This window comes from Panthera pardus, unplaced genomic scaffold, assembly GCF_024362965.1.
Source record: "Panthera pardus isolate Hobbes unplaced genomic scaffold, ASM2436296v1 HiC_scaffold_2, whole genome shotgun sequence".
Lineage (NCBI taxonomy): Eukaryota > Metazoa > Chordata > Mammalia > Carnivora > Felidae > Panthera > Panthera pardus.
The window spans coordinates 149,541,514-149,555,383 of NW_026526765.1; the positions used below are offsets into that span (position 1 = coordinate 149,541,514).

The 13,870-nt window shown below is 40.4% G+C and overlaps 1 protein-coding gene across 1 annotated transcript in view; it reads right to left on the bottom strand.

Annotated features, from left to right (window-relative positions):
* Window positions 1-322: 322 nt before the first annotated feature.
* BTNL9 (butyrophilin like 9) overlaps window positions 323-13,870 on the bottom strand; it is a 32,756-nt gene continuing 19,208 nt past the window's right edge. The window contains exons 8-11 of the mRNA XM_019439004.2: window positions 9,470-9,490; window positions 9,180-9,206; window positions 6,764-6,790; window positions 323-5,905 (exon numbers count right to left, since the gene is read on the bottom strand). Coding sequence (XP_019294549.2) covers window positions 5,280-5,905; window positions 6,764-6,790; window positions 9,180-9,206; window positions 9,470-9,490 — 701 coding nt within the window. The 3' untranslated portion in view covers window positions 323-5,279. The remainder of the gene's footprint in view (window positions 5,906-6,763; window positions 6,791-9,179; window positions 9,207-9,469; window positions 9,491-13,870) is intronic.

A 13,870-nucleotide genomic window follows, 5' to 3' on the forward strand; every position in this document is an offset into this window, starting at 1 on the left:
GGGATACACACAGAAGTTCTGTGTTCACTATTTCCCAGTTTTGAGGAATAGCTACATGAAAAATGTAAACAGTGGACAGAACTGAATATATCATGTCCTATTTTTAGAAACTTTCAAGAGGGTCATGGTGTTTGACTGGAAGGAGACTTGGGTTTCTACTCTGAATATTCCAGCCTCTCAGGTGGCCTCCAACATGGGCTCTATGGTTCACAAAACATGTAGCTGACTGTCTAAGATCCCTTTCAACTTTAAAGCTAGGCTTCCCCATTACTGAAAATGCACTGGTAGAGCTATCAGTTATTTAAAAATAATTTAACTTGCCTTTTGTATCAGCTGTTTGTTTTTATTATTTAATGCATAAAAACAATATTAAAGGAATGGATAATCATTGTATACAGTCAAGGAACATACTTCTAATGTTATCATACAACATTTGTGAGTAGGACACCAAAATATTTGCACACTAATACAAATGATTATACATAACCAATTTTTTCTGAATATCATACGTAGTATGTTAATAAGGCTATAACTTTTAGAAAGTTTTTACTTTAATTCTGGTTAGTTAACATACAGTGTTATATTAGTTTCAAGTGTACAATATAGTGATTCAACAATTCCATACATCACCCAGTGTTTATCATGACAAAAGCACTCCCTGATTCCCATCACCTAGTTAATCTATGTCCTGACTGACCTCCCCTCTGGTAACCATCAGTTTGTTCTCTACAGTTAAGAGTCTATTTCTCTTTTTTAATTATGTTTATTTAATTTTTTGGAGGGGAAGGGGCATAAAGAGAGAGGTGGGCAGAGGATCCAGAGTGGGGTCTGTGCTGACAGCAGAAAGCCAGATGCAGGGCTCAAACTCATGAGCCCTGAGATCATGACCTGAGCCAAAGCCAGACACTTCTTAATCAGTTGAACTACCAGGCACCCCAGGAGTCTATTTCTTGATTTGCTTCTCTCTCTCTCTGTTTTTCCCTGTTTCCCCATTATTTCTCTTAGCATTTTTTTAAGTTTTTATTTTATTTTTAAGTTTATTTTTAAGTCTTTATTTAAATCCAGTTAGGTAACATACAGTGTAACATTAGTTTCAGGTGTACAACTTAGTAATTCAAAACTTACCTACAACACCCTGCACTCATCACAAGTGCCCTCTTTAATCCTTACAATTTATTTTACCCATCCCCCCACCTCCCCTCTGGTAACCATCAGTTTGTTTTCTATAATTAAGAGTCCGTTTCTTGGTTTGTCTCTCAATCTCTTTTTTACCATTGCTCCTTTGGTTTCTTAAATTCCACATATGAGTGAAATCATATGGTATTTGTCTTTCTCTGACTTATTTCACTTAGCATAATACTCTCTAGCACATCCATGTCATTGCAAATGGCCAGATTTCATCCTTTTTTATGGATGATTAATGTTCCATTATCTATATATCATCTATCTATTTGTCTATCATCTATCTATCTATCTATCTATCATCATCATCTCACTCTCTCTCTCTTCCTTATCCATTCATCACTCAATGGGCCCCGGGCTGCTTCCATATCTTATTGTAATAACGCTGCTATAAACATCAGGGTGCATGTATCCCTTTGAATTAGTGTTCTTGTAATCTTTGGATAAATACCCAGTAGTGTGATTTCTGGATCATAAGGTAGTTCTATTTTTAATTTTTTGAGGACCCTCCATACTGTTTTCCAGAGTAGCGGCACCAGTTTGCATTCCGACCAACAGTGCAAAAGCATTCCCACATTGTCGCTGACACCTGTTGTTTCTTGCATTGATTTTAGCCATTCTGACAGGTGTGAGGTGATATCTCACTGCAGTTTTGATTTGCATTTCCCTGATGATGAGTGATGTTGAACATCTTGTCATGCTTCTTGCTAGTCATCTGGATGTCTTCTTTGGAAAAGTGTCTATTCATGTCTTCTGAACAAGGCTATAATTTTATAATAACAGGTAGCCAAGCATTTTCATAAACTCAAAAATGAACTTATTTGATTTTTTAGAGAAACAGTCACATAGATGACCAAATGCTCTATGTAGAATCACAGAAAATCAGTGGTATGCTGGAGCTGGTGGCTTGAGAGCCAGTTGTGGGCATTTCTTCCCAAATCCATCACTGATGTCGCATCAATGGCTTGAAATCAGCCATAGTAGTATTTACACCATGGAAATGAACAAGTGTTACAGTTTCTTCTTCCCAGAAAGCCAGTTATTTAGCACTTATATGATACCACTGCATTCATTTATCATTCTCTCTATATATTACTCTATTGCATTAGCCATCCTCTGTCTTTAGTTTCCTTCTATCTGAAATAATTCTTTAGTCTTGCCTTGTTTTTAATGACCTTGACAGTTTTTAGGAGTATCAGCCAGCTTGTCTATTTCTTCATGATTTATGAATTTTGGGGGCAGGAATACCTCAAAAGTGATGCTGTTGTTCTCTCTTCACTGCTTTGCATCAGGAAACACATGGTATAAATTTATGTCATATCTGGTGATGTTAACTCTTGTCACTCTGTTATTGTGATGTCTGCCAGTCTCCTCTGTAAAATCGGCAAGTGTATTGTGCTTCTAAATTAATAAGTAATTACTATTTTGTGGGAAATACTTTGAAACTTCTGTTGTAGAGTTGAATTTTCTCTTCTCCCCTATTTGGGTATTCATTTATTTATGTATATCAGTGTAGATATACATATGCTTGGATTCCTATTTTTACTTATTTGTAAGTTCCATTAATTACTGTGATCAAATTTGGCTAGTAGAGTTCCTTTAAGCTGACTTTTATGTCAAATTGACATCTCCCCTTCATTCTTTTTTTTTTAACAGAAGCTCTGTGAGAGATTCTTTCTACATCTGTTAATTCTCAATTGCCTTCAGCTCAAAATAATTTTCATTCCAAAGTGGCAGATATTGGGGTGGCATATTATAATCCCCTTCAGTGTTGTTCAAAATTTTGTTTTTTGGGCTGAAGGGTAGCCAAATATGCCACCCCAAAATATGCCCCTTTGGCATGCAGATCATTCTGAGCTGATTTTTTTTCTTTCTCAGTAAACTTTATTTTTTTAATATGAAATTTATTGTCAAATTGGTTTCCATACAACACCCCAATTTGACAATAAATCCTCTTCATTCTTTGAGTACTTCCTTACTTTCTAGTACAAGATCTTTTATTTATTTATTTATTTATTTATTTATATTTTTAATGTCTATTTATTTTTGAGAGAGAGACAGAGAGTGAGCAGGGGAAGGACAGAGAGAGAGAAGGAGACACGGAATCCTTAGCAGGCTCCAGGCTCTGAGCTGTCAGCACAGAGCCTGACTTGGGGCTCGAATTCAAGAACCACAAGATCATGACCTAAGCCGAAGTCAGATGTTCAACTGACTGAGCCACCCAGGCACCCCCTAATACAAGATCTTTTAGACCCATCTGGTATATTTTTTTGACACCAAGCTGTTAATTCTGACACTATTTACCTAGAGATAGTGTCATATTCCAAAAGTTAAGGACTCAGTCCTATAAGACTGCCCCTCATTTCACACACCCTTGCAAGTCCAGGTTGTTACCTGTGCTTCTGACAGCTATAAATTGGAGGTTCCCACAACCTTCAGAGGTTTAGTAATTTGCTAGAGCACCTCACAGAGCTCAGGAAAACAGTTTATTTACTAGATTACTGGTTTATTATAACCCAGGAACAGCCAAATGGAAGAGATGCAAAAAGCAAGGAATGGGGTAAAGTGTGAGGCTTCCATGCTTTCTGGGTGCACCACTCTCTCTCCCTCTTCAAGAGTTCACCAACCTGGAAGCTCTTTGAACCTGGTCCTTTTGAGTTTTATGTAGGTTTCATTACATATATTCTGTTGATTAAGTCATTGGCAATACTGGTGATTGCACTTAATCTCCAGCCTCTCTTCACTGAGTTTGGAGGTGGAGGTTGGGAGATGGGTCTAAGTTTTAACCTTTTAATCACATACTTGGTTCCTCTGATAACCAGCCCCATCCTTAGGGGGCTTTCCAAAAGACCTATCATTAACATAAATAAGATATGGTTGAAAGGTGCTTGTTATGAATACCAAAAGCCACCCTAATAGCTCTTACCATTTAGGAAATTCTAAGGGTTTCAAGAGCTCTGTGTGAGAGTCTAGGTGGAAGAGCAAATATATACTTATTAATCATAATATCACACCTATTTTGTGTTTTCCCTGCCTCAGCCCTGGAGTCCACCATTTCTCAAAGGAACCTTCATTCCTTTTGTGGAAAACAGTACTAAAAGCTAAATTCTGGGTTCTAAGTATGTTATTGTTTCTAAGCTGTCAAAACTGACAGAGCTAGGAACCATATGCATGCAGACACACATCTATCTACTTACCTACATACCTACCTACCTATACCTATCACATGTGTGTGTGCTCCACATATCTGTACATATTAAAAAAAAACGTGAGTTCATAGAGTTACCTTTCATTTTCTTCTTTCCTTTTTCTGCATTTTTGTATTTATTTTCTGACTGAGAAACCTCTCGGCACACTTAGGGAATTTTCTTATTTGCTCAATTCCTTGTTGATCAATTCTTGTCATTATTCATTATAATGTTCAAGCTGTCTCATAACTGGCTAGTGGAGCCTCTTCATCCTAGTTCCTATGTCCCCATCAGTTTCTGAGCACATTTGAATACACAATGTTCCAGATTCACCTGTACTTTCTCCGCTCCAACCCTGGAATCAGCCATTTCTCCAAGTTCATTTCAGTGAGAAATGCCATTTAACACTGGGATCTAAGCCCTAAGTGAACTCATTGCTTATGAAGTGTCATTGCTTCTAGACATTTTAGAACTAGAAAACATACACAAAAAGTATAAAAAATATACAAGCTAACAGATTTTTCTTATCCAGTCCAGTAAGATTTCCCTCCATCTTTCCTCCATTCCAGTTTCTTTCTGGTCTTCCACAGTGCATACTGTGGCTAATGACAGCATGAATTTATTATTATTCATTTGCTTTTTCTTACCATCCACACAAACAAGCTTTGGAATTGCCTCTTTTTCTTAAAGAAAATCGTGTGTGTGTGTGTGTGTGTGTGTGTGTGTATTTATATGTATATATGTGTATACACACACATATAAACAAAGGTTCCTCTTTTTGTTCCCTTTCTGCTGTGCTGAGTCTTTAGCCTTTGCTGACATTTTTGTGATGCTTCCTCCGTAAAAGGGGGAGAGCAAAAAGTATCCAGGAAGCCGCCAAAGACCCAGACCCGCAGGCAAAAGAGTGCCTCACTCTAGGCCCAGGGTGGGATTTGTGGGCTCATAGGGCTGTAACCAGGTGTCACGGTCATCCTCTTCCAGGTCTTGTGTCCCCCTAATAGGCAATGGACAGATGGTTAGGGGATCCGGGTGTTCACCACCGTCGTGAGCTCTGGGCCTGAAATACGCACAGAGCGTGCCTGAGAAGGTGTCGGTAAAGGTGAAGATGTGGGAGCCGTCGGACACGTTGAAGAAGGACAGTTTTCCTGCCTCCCAGTCCAGGAAGATGCCCACACGCCGGGGCGGCACGCGCAGGGTGAGCGCGATGCGGTGTGGGTCCAGGACGAAGTACTCACAGTGGTTCCACAGCCCCATCACCCAGTAACCGCTGGCCGGGCTTAGGCGCACTGGCCCCAAGCGGGGAACTGCAGCCAGACACACACCCAGGAACCAGCGGCTGCGCCGTCCCACATACACTTCCCAGTAGTGTCGGCCAGTTGAGAAGCGCTCACAGCTCAGCACGCACGTCTGCTCAGAGAACCGCTGCTGGTCCCCCGCCACAGAGCCGGACACTGCTGCGCAAGAGGACACGCTCTTGCCATCCCCGGAGACCTCCAGGCTGCGGTGCGCCGAGGCCGGATCAAGGGTTACATGCACTGTGCAGAGGCACGGGTTTAAGGTTTGTGGAGGACGGTTCTGGGCCCTGCCTGTCCCCTTCCCTGACAAGTAAACCGTAGTGCTCCTGGTGGTCATTCCCACCCTAAAACCACCCCTGTTTACTGAAGCAGCTTGCAAGTCACTCCTGAGCACCTGAAAGCCGCAGGAGGAATCATATTTCTTTCCTGAAGCTTCCTGAATGCCATACTAGGTGCCACGGAGAGCAGAGATAGAAAACAAGATAGATTCGTGGAGATGGAGGCAGGCTCACTTCTCCCAACTCCTGGTCAAGGTGAAGAGGCTCCTGGCTGGTCCAATTCCTGGATGCCACCACTCTGTGTGACCTTGAGATCATCATGTGAACTCTGAGCCTCAGTTTTATAGCAATGTTAGGATTTTAAAATGGAAAGGGACCTCTGAGATCATCTGGTCCAGTGCCCTGCACTTCAACACCTCACCCCTCAAAGCACACCCATTTGATAGATGAGAACCTTAAGGATCTCTTCTTTCAGATAAGAGGTTCCTACAAACAGGCCCTAGCAGCCTTCCTGCCAGATGAAAACAAATCTGGTAAAACACAGAAAATGATGTGCTTTTAAAGAAGATATGCGCATGTATGAGTATAATGTGCATGCACAAAAATGTGCATGTGTGAGTATAATCAGATGTGCACATGCAGTCATGTGTCATGTCGTATGTGTGCAAAGGTAGGATTATGCTGTATGTGTGTGTGTGCATGCAGGCTCCATACTTGGCTCTTGGACAGACCCTTCCTCTAATCTCAGATCTCTCCACCTCCCTTGTGTTTAAAATCCAGCCAACCCAATCACAAGTTACAGTCCCTTGACTTCAGTTACCTGCATATTGTTGGGCTGCTCTCCACTCTGAAACCAAGCAGAAAGGAAAACAGGTTTAGAGATCTGAGCCAGTAACTCTAGAACGTTGAGGGAGACTCAAGATACATGAGAAATGACACAAACCCAATGATCTCCTTCCTACTGTGACAGGTAGAGTCCAGACTGGTCTGGGTTCACCATGGCATTTCTCTGGGAATTTAGAATTGGGTAGGTGGGTGGTGTCAGTGCTGGGTTATACCAAATCCGTATGCAGTCTAACCTTGTGCTGAGAAAGGCAGGAGAACAAAGGATGTAGGCAAAGAGAACCAATACAGGTGGCTGAGATGCCCTGAAAGTTGCACATGAAGTTTCAATCTGACCAGCAGGCTCAGCCCAAGGGGGCCTGGTTGAACATGGCTCCTGTCCTAACATGTCCTTGAGACATTCTGTCTTGCATCCTTTCTTAATATGAACAATTCTGAGTTGATTTCTGTTTTGTTTTATCTTATTTTGCTTTACAACAGAGAAATCAAATCACAAAATAGCAAAAGTAATAGAAGTTTTCAGAGATTCATAAATTTATAGCAGGGCCTTTCAAACCTGTTTTTACATCAGAATAACTAGTAGAACTTTATTTTTTTTAAGTTTATTTATTTTGAGAGAGCAAGCTAATGGGGGAGGAGCAGAGAGAGAGGGAGAGAGAGAATCCCAAGAAGGCTCAACACTGTCAGTGCAGAGCCTCATGTGGGGCTCGAACTCCCATGATGTGGGACATCATGACCTGAGCCAAAGTCAGACGTTTGACTGGGCCACTTAGGCACTTTGGATTTTTTAAAAGGATTTTGTAAATTTAACCTAAAATTTAAAATGGACCTAAAAATGTCCGTTCACTTTTAAAAATGTCCATTCACTCCCAGAAACGGAGAATAACTTGTACTTTTGGGTACAAAAGCCATAGCAGTGAAAACAATGAAGTAATAGGTGGTCAAAATATAGTCCTATCTACACATGGGAACCAAATATTAACTAAGAGCAATACCCACATCAATGGGGAAATCACAGATGATGTAGTAGATGGCAACCTTCAGATGGATTAAAGACATACACATAACACATATAAAGTGAACAGAAGAAAGCGGAAGAGAGTATCTTTGTGACCTAAGTGTGAGGAAGTTTTCCTTCAGTAGAATTTCAAAAACACCTGACATAAGGTAAAAATTTGATGAAGATATATCTGCATAAGAATATTAATCCCTCACTGGTATTAAACATTGTAAATTCCTTCTTTAATCTGTCACCTGCTATCAGCTATGTCCATGGTTTCCTACTGAAAAGAAATCATTAATTTTGATAAAATCTAATTCATCAAATTTTTATCTTATGACTTGAGTTTTTTAAACTTTGTTGGTGATATGAGTATGTATGTACACATGTCTCCTTGAATCAATAAAAGAGAGATAGTAACCTCATACTAAAAATAGCCAAAGGACATGAACTGGCAATATTAAAAAAAGGAAGCCCCGAAAGTCATCTAGCATATGAAGAGATGCCCAAACTTCTTAGTGTCCAGAGGAGGACACACTGAAAGAACAATGAGCAATCACTCATCTCCATTGACAAGCTAACTTAGAAAGCTGGCTCATATGGGATGTAGCATGTGGAACCTCCATGCACTGCCAAGGCAGGATGATGATACTGCCTTTGGGGGATCCCTCTGTCCCACTTAGTGACATATCCCCTCCCCCATGGACCAGCAATTCCCTTCCTGGGTACACATCCCAGAGAAATATCCACATAAAGCCAGAAGGCAACACATTTGAAGCTATTCAGTCAGCAATCTGTGTGGTGGTATGGAGTTAGAGGCAGGCTGGATGTCTGTTCCAAGAAGGTGGCTGGCTAAAATGGAGTACTCCACAGCAAGGAGACACAGACCAGATGTGGTGGCAGGGACGGGTATTAAAACACAGTGATGAGTGAAAAAAGCAAGGAACAGCACAAGACTGTAAATATCATTTACAGAAACTAAAATGCTTGTGCACAAAGAAGAAATTCGCCTTTTGCAAGAATACACACAAAATAAAGCTACACATTAGACTGCTTTATGTAGGGAATGGAAGAAGGTATAGGGGAAAATATTTACATATAGGTCAACATGCCCATTCTAGACCCACAAGTCACAGTCTTTGAGGGTCGGTACCAGGATCTAGATGATTCTGATGTGCAACCATAATTTTCACCAATGGCTTACAATATGCTTACACCTCAGGACGATATGAAAGAGCAAAACTAGAATATAACTTCTATTAAGTGACATACATTAATGCATGCCATGTGCCTGTGGAATAAACCAGAATGAAGCGTGGTTGGTTAGTCAGAGTGAGTGACTGGGATGTTGAGATGTAAAGTGGACAGTGCGAGGGAGACAGATTTCACTCACCAGCCTGGCCTTCAGCCCTTCTCCAGTCTGAAGCAGTCATGGAAAAATGGAATCAGAACATCAGGTCAGTGCTGCTTCCCTGCTCACACACTGCATTTTGCACCCACCCCTGCCATTCTCCCCTTTCTCCTGACACCCACATTGCTATCAGCATTTTCTCCCGCCACCCACATTGCTATCAGCATTCCATACTGGGCATCATAGTTGGTTGGGATATGAAAAGAACATACATGGAAAATCAGATGCTAAAAGATAGACAAGAAGAAATAATCCCAAAAGGGGTCACTTACCAAGCTCTTTCTGAAGCTTCCCTGTAAGCAAAACACACAGAGAAAACATCAGTCTTTGGGTAAGGGGAACTACCTTCCCAAGGTAGTTAGGCCACTGGGAAGAGGTTTCTTAGTCTTAAACCACTGCTCACCACATCTCATCTTAGTCTCTGTACCACCAATCTACGGGATTCTTATGCTTCATCCTATTCTTTGCTTTAAGGCAAAAATCTGCACAAGGCTGGAAAAGAAAAACAGGTCCTGATACTAAGGGGCTTCTTTCCAGGGCTCATGTCTGGTTTGAGGGACTACTGCTCTTTTGCCCTAAAATCAGAAACTTTTCCTAGGGAGGAGGTCCTTCATAAGTCCAGGCATTGAACACAGCCTGTGTAAGCCTCAGGGTCACTTACTAGGTACACTATTTAAAAGACTGGGAAGACATCACACTCAATTATTTCCCCTGGCCAGATATTAAGACCTTGATATTTTACCACTACAAATGCATTCCTTTGACTTCTCCACCTTATGTCTCATTTTAAAAGTAAATCATTCTAGCAAGAAGCTTGGGAAGATGGCAGAGGTGGAGGACCCTGAGTTCACCCCATCCCATATTTTCAACTAGACATCATCTACATCAAAGTTAATAAACTGGACAGCAATCTGAAGACTAGCAGAACAAACTCCACAACTAAACACAGAGATGAAGCTGCATCTGAAAGGTTAGGAAGGTCAGAAAGGTAAGGGAGGCTGTCTGTAGGAGAGAAGGAGCTGCACACATGGAAAGAGCAGAGAAATGGGCCCTTACACCAGGGTGTTCACACATGGAAGAGTGAACCATATTTTAAATATTTTATTTATTTTTAATTTTTAAAATATTTTATTTTAAATTAAAATATTTTAAATATTTTAAAACCATAATATTTGGTTTTAAAAACCAGAGTGACTGAATTCTTTGAGTCTGTAAAACCAGTGGGACTTGGAGTCTGGAGTTTTAAAAGTCAGCTGACTCAGTTCTGGGCAAGTCCAAGGGTGACTGATAGTTGGGTCACTGACCTTAAGGAGACAGCAGCCCACACAGAGAGGCAACATAAAAATCACAGTTTACACAACACTGGAGACAAGCAGGAGACAGAGCTGTTCATACTGATTTCAGAGCATGTTAGGGGACTTCAAAAATGAGAGAGCTGGAAGATGCCATTTTCCTTCCCCAAACCCCAGCATAAACACAGAGCCACCTATGGGAGACAGGGCTGCACACTTTCTATAAAACCCACTAGCAGTATGCCATGTCCACAAGTTCTCCTGGGGACTAGCACACACCAACCAACTTACTAGCTTTGATCCTGGGCTCAGGGAAAATTTTGTTAAGCCATGTCACCTCCAGCCATACATCCCCAACCACTGTTGAGCACAAGTACCAGCCATGCCCAGCCATCCTTACTCTCTTGCCCAGGCTTTTGCCCCTCGAAACCCCATAACATAGCCACCAGCCCCTGGAGTGTTTCAGGGCATCTGGCATAGGATTAGTGATCCAGCACAAACTTTGCTAGCATTGTCACCCGGCTCCCAAGTTCCCCAGCAGTCATGCCCCCTTAGAGTTGACCTGCCTGGGTCCTACTAACATCACAGAGAGCAACAACAGCCCACAACAGGCAGCTAATTAGAGAAGACAACTACACTGAAAGGAAAAGTGACTCAAGACACAACAGCAGGACATAAACAACACATATTGGATACTCTCATGAACTGCCAGGTGTGGTGAAGAGGGGACAATGTACTGCAGGACACTCCAGGACCCCTTCTTCATAAAGTCACTACTTCCAAATTCAGAAGACACAGTTGAATTTCTTGAATAGAAGGAGAGATAAAGAATCTCCCAGACACACAAAAACTAAAGGACTTATGGCCACTAAACAAGTTCTGCAAGAAATATTAAAAATGAATCTTTGAAGATGTGGTATATATAAAATGGAATATTACTCAGGCATAAAAAGTGTGAAATCATTTGCAATGACATGGATGGAGGTGGAGGGTATACCATATGATTTCACTCCTGTGTGGAATTTAAGAAACATAACAAAGAAGGAAAGGGAAAAAAATAAGAGAGATAAAGGCAAACCAAGAAACAGATGTTAATTATAGAGAATAAACTGATGGCTACCAAGGGGAAATGGATGGAGGAGGGGTTAAATAGGTGATGGGGAATAGGGGATGTACTTAATATGATGACCACCAGGTGTTGTATGGAAGTGTTGAATCTGTTGAATCACTATATTCTTCAGCTGAAACTAATATTACAACATATGTTTACTAACTGAACCTAAACAAACACAAAAACAAAAAGACATAAGATGACAGAATGGTTAAAAAGGAAGACCCATCTGGGGGCATCTAGGTGGCTGAGTCGATTAAGCATCTGACTTCAGCTCAGGTCATGATCTCATGGTTCATGGGTTCAAGGCCCATGTTGGGCTCTGTGCTGACATCTCAGCATCCATGTTCATTAGGGAATTTGGTCTGTAGTTCTCCTTTTTAGTGGGGTCTTTGGTTTTGCAATTAAGTTAATGCTGGCTTCATACAATGAGTTTGCAACTTTTCCTTTTATTTCTATTTTGCTATTTATGCTTTGCTGTGCAGAAGCTTTTTATTTTGATGAGTTCCCAGTAGTTCATTTTTGCTTTTGTTTCCCTTGCCTCCATAGATGTGCTGAGTAAGAAGTTGCTGCGGCCAAGATCAAAGAGGTTTTTGCCTGTTTTCTCCTCAAGGATTTTGATGGCTTCCTGTCTTGCATTTAGGTCTTTCATCCATTTTGAGTTTATTTTTGTAATACACATTCTTTTCAAGTCCGCACAGGATATTCTCCAGAATAGATCACATATTAGCCCACAACACAACCCTCAACAAATTCAAGATTGAAATCATACCGTGCAACTTTTATGACCATAATGCTATGAAACTAGAAAACAACCACAAGAAAAAATATGGAAAGACTGCAAATACATGGAGGTTAAACAGCATGATACTAAACAATGAATTTCTGGTCAACCAGAAATCAAAGAAGAAATTTAAAAAGTACATGGAAACAGATGAAAATGAAACCACAATGGACCAAAACTTCTTGGATACTGCAAAACTGGTTCTAAGAGGGAAGTTGAGAGCAATACAGACCTACCTCATGAAGCAAGAAAAAGCTCAAACAGCCTAACCGTGCACCAAAGAGGTTAGAGAAAGAACAACAAACAAAACCTAAAACCAAAAGAAGGAAATAAATAATAAAGATTAGAAAATAATTAGGTGATATAGAAACTACAAAAACCATAGAACAGATTAATAAAACCAGAAGCTGGTTCTTTGAAAAAAAATCCATAAAATTTATAGCTCTTTATCCAGACTTATCAAGAAAAAAATAGAAAGGACTCAAATAAATAAATCACAATTGAGAGAAGAGAAAGAACAACCAACACCACAGAAATACAGTCATAAGAGAATATAATGAAAAATTGGACAAACAACAAATTGGACAACGTAGAAGAAATGGATAAATTTCTAGAAATATATAAACTACCAAAACTGAAACTGAAGGAAATAGAAAATTTGAACAGACTAATAACCAGCAAAGAAATTGAATCAGTGATCAAAAAAAATCCCAACAAATAGAAGTCCAGAACCAGATGGCTTCACAGGAGAATTCTACCAAACATATAAAGAAGGGTTGATTTGGCCATACTTTTGTGTGTCCAATTCTGGGTTCTCTATTCCATTCCATTGGTCTATGTGTCTCTTTTTGTGCCAATACCATACTGTCTTGATGATTACAGCTTTGTAGTACAGGCTAAAATCCGGAATTGTGATGCTTCCAGCTTTGGTTTTCTTTTTCCACATTACTTTGGCTATTCAGGGTCTTTTGTGGTTCCATACAAATTTTAGGATTGCTTGTTCTAGCTCTGAGAAGAATTCTGGTGCTATTTTGATTGGGATTGCACTGAACATGTAGATTGCATTGGGTAGTATGGACATTTTAACAATATTTGTTTTTCCTGTTCATGAGCATGGAATGCTTTTCCTTTTCTTTGTGTCTTCTTCAATTTCTTTCATAAGTTTTCTATAGTTTCCAGGATACAGATCTTTTACATCTTTGGCTAGGTTTATTCCTAGGTATTTTATGGTTCTTGATGCATTTGTAAATGGAATTGGTTCCTTGATATCTCTTTCTTTTTTTAATGTTTATTTATTTTTGAGAAAGAGAGAGACAGAGAGCAAGCAGGGGAGGGACAGAGAGAGAGGGAGATACAGAATCTGAATCAGGCTCCAGACTCTGAGTCATCAGCACATGCCTGATGTGGGGATAGAGCCCACAAACCATGAGATCATGACCTGAACTGAAGTCAAATGCTTAATTGACTGGGCCACCCAGGTGCCCCC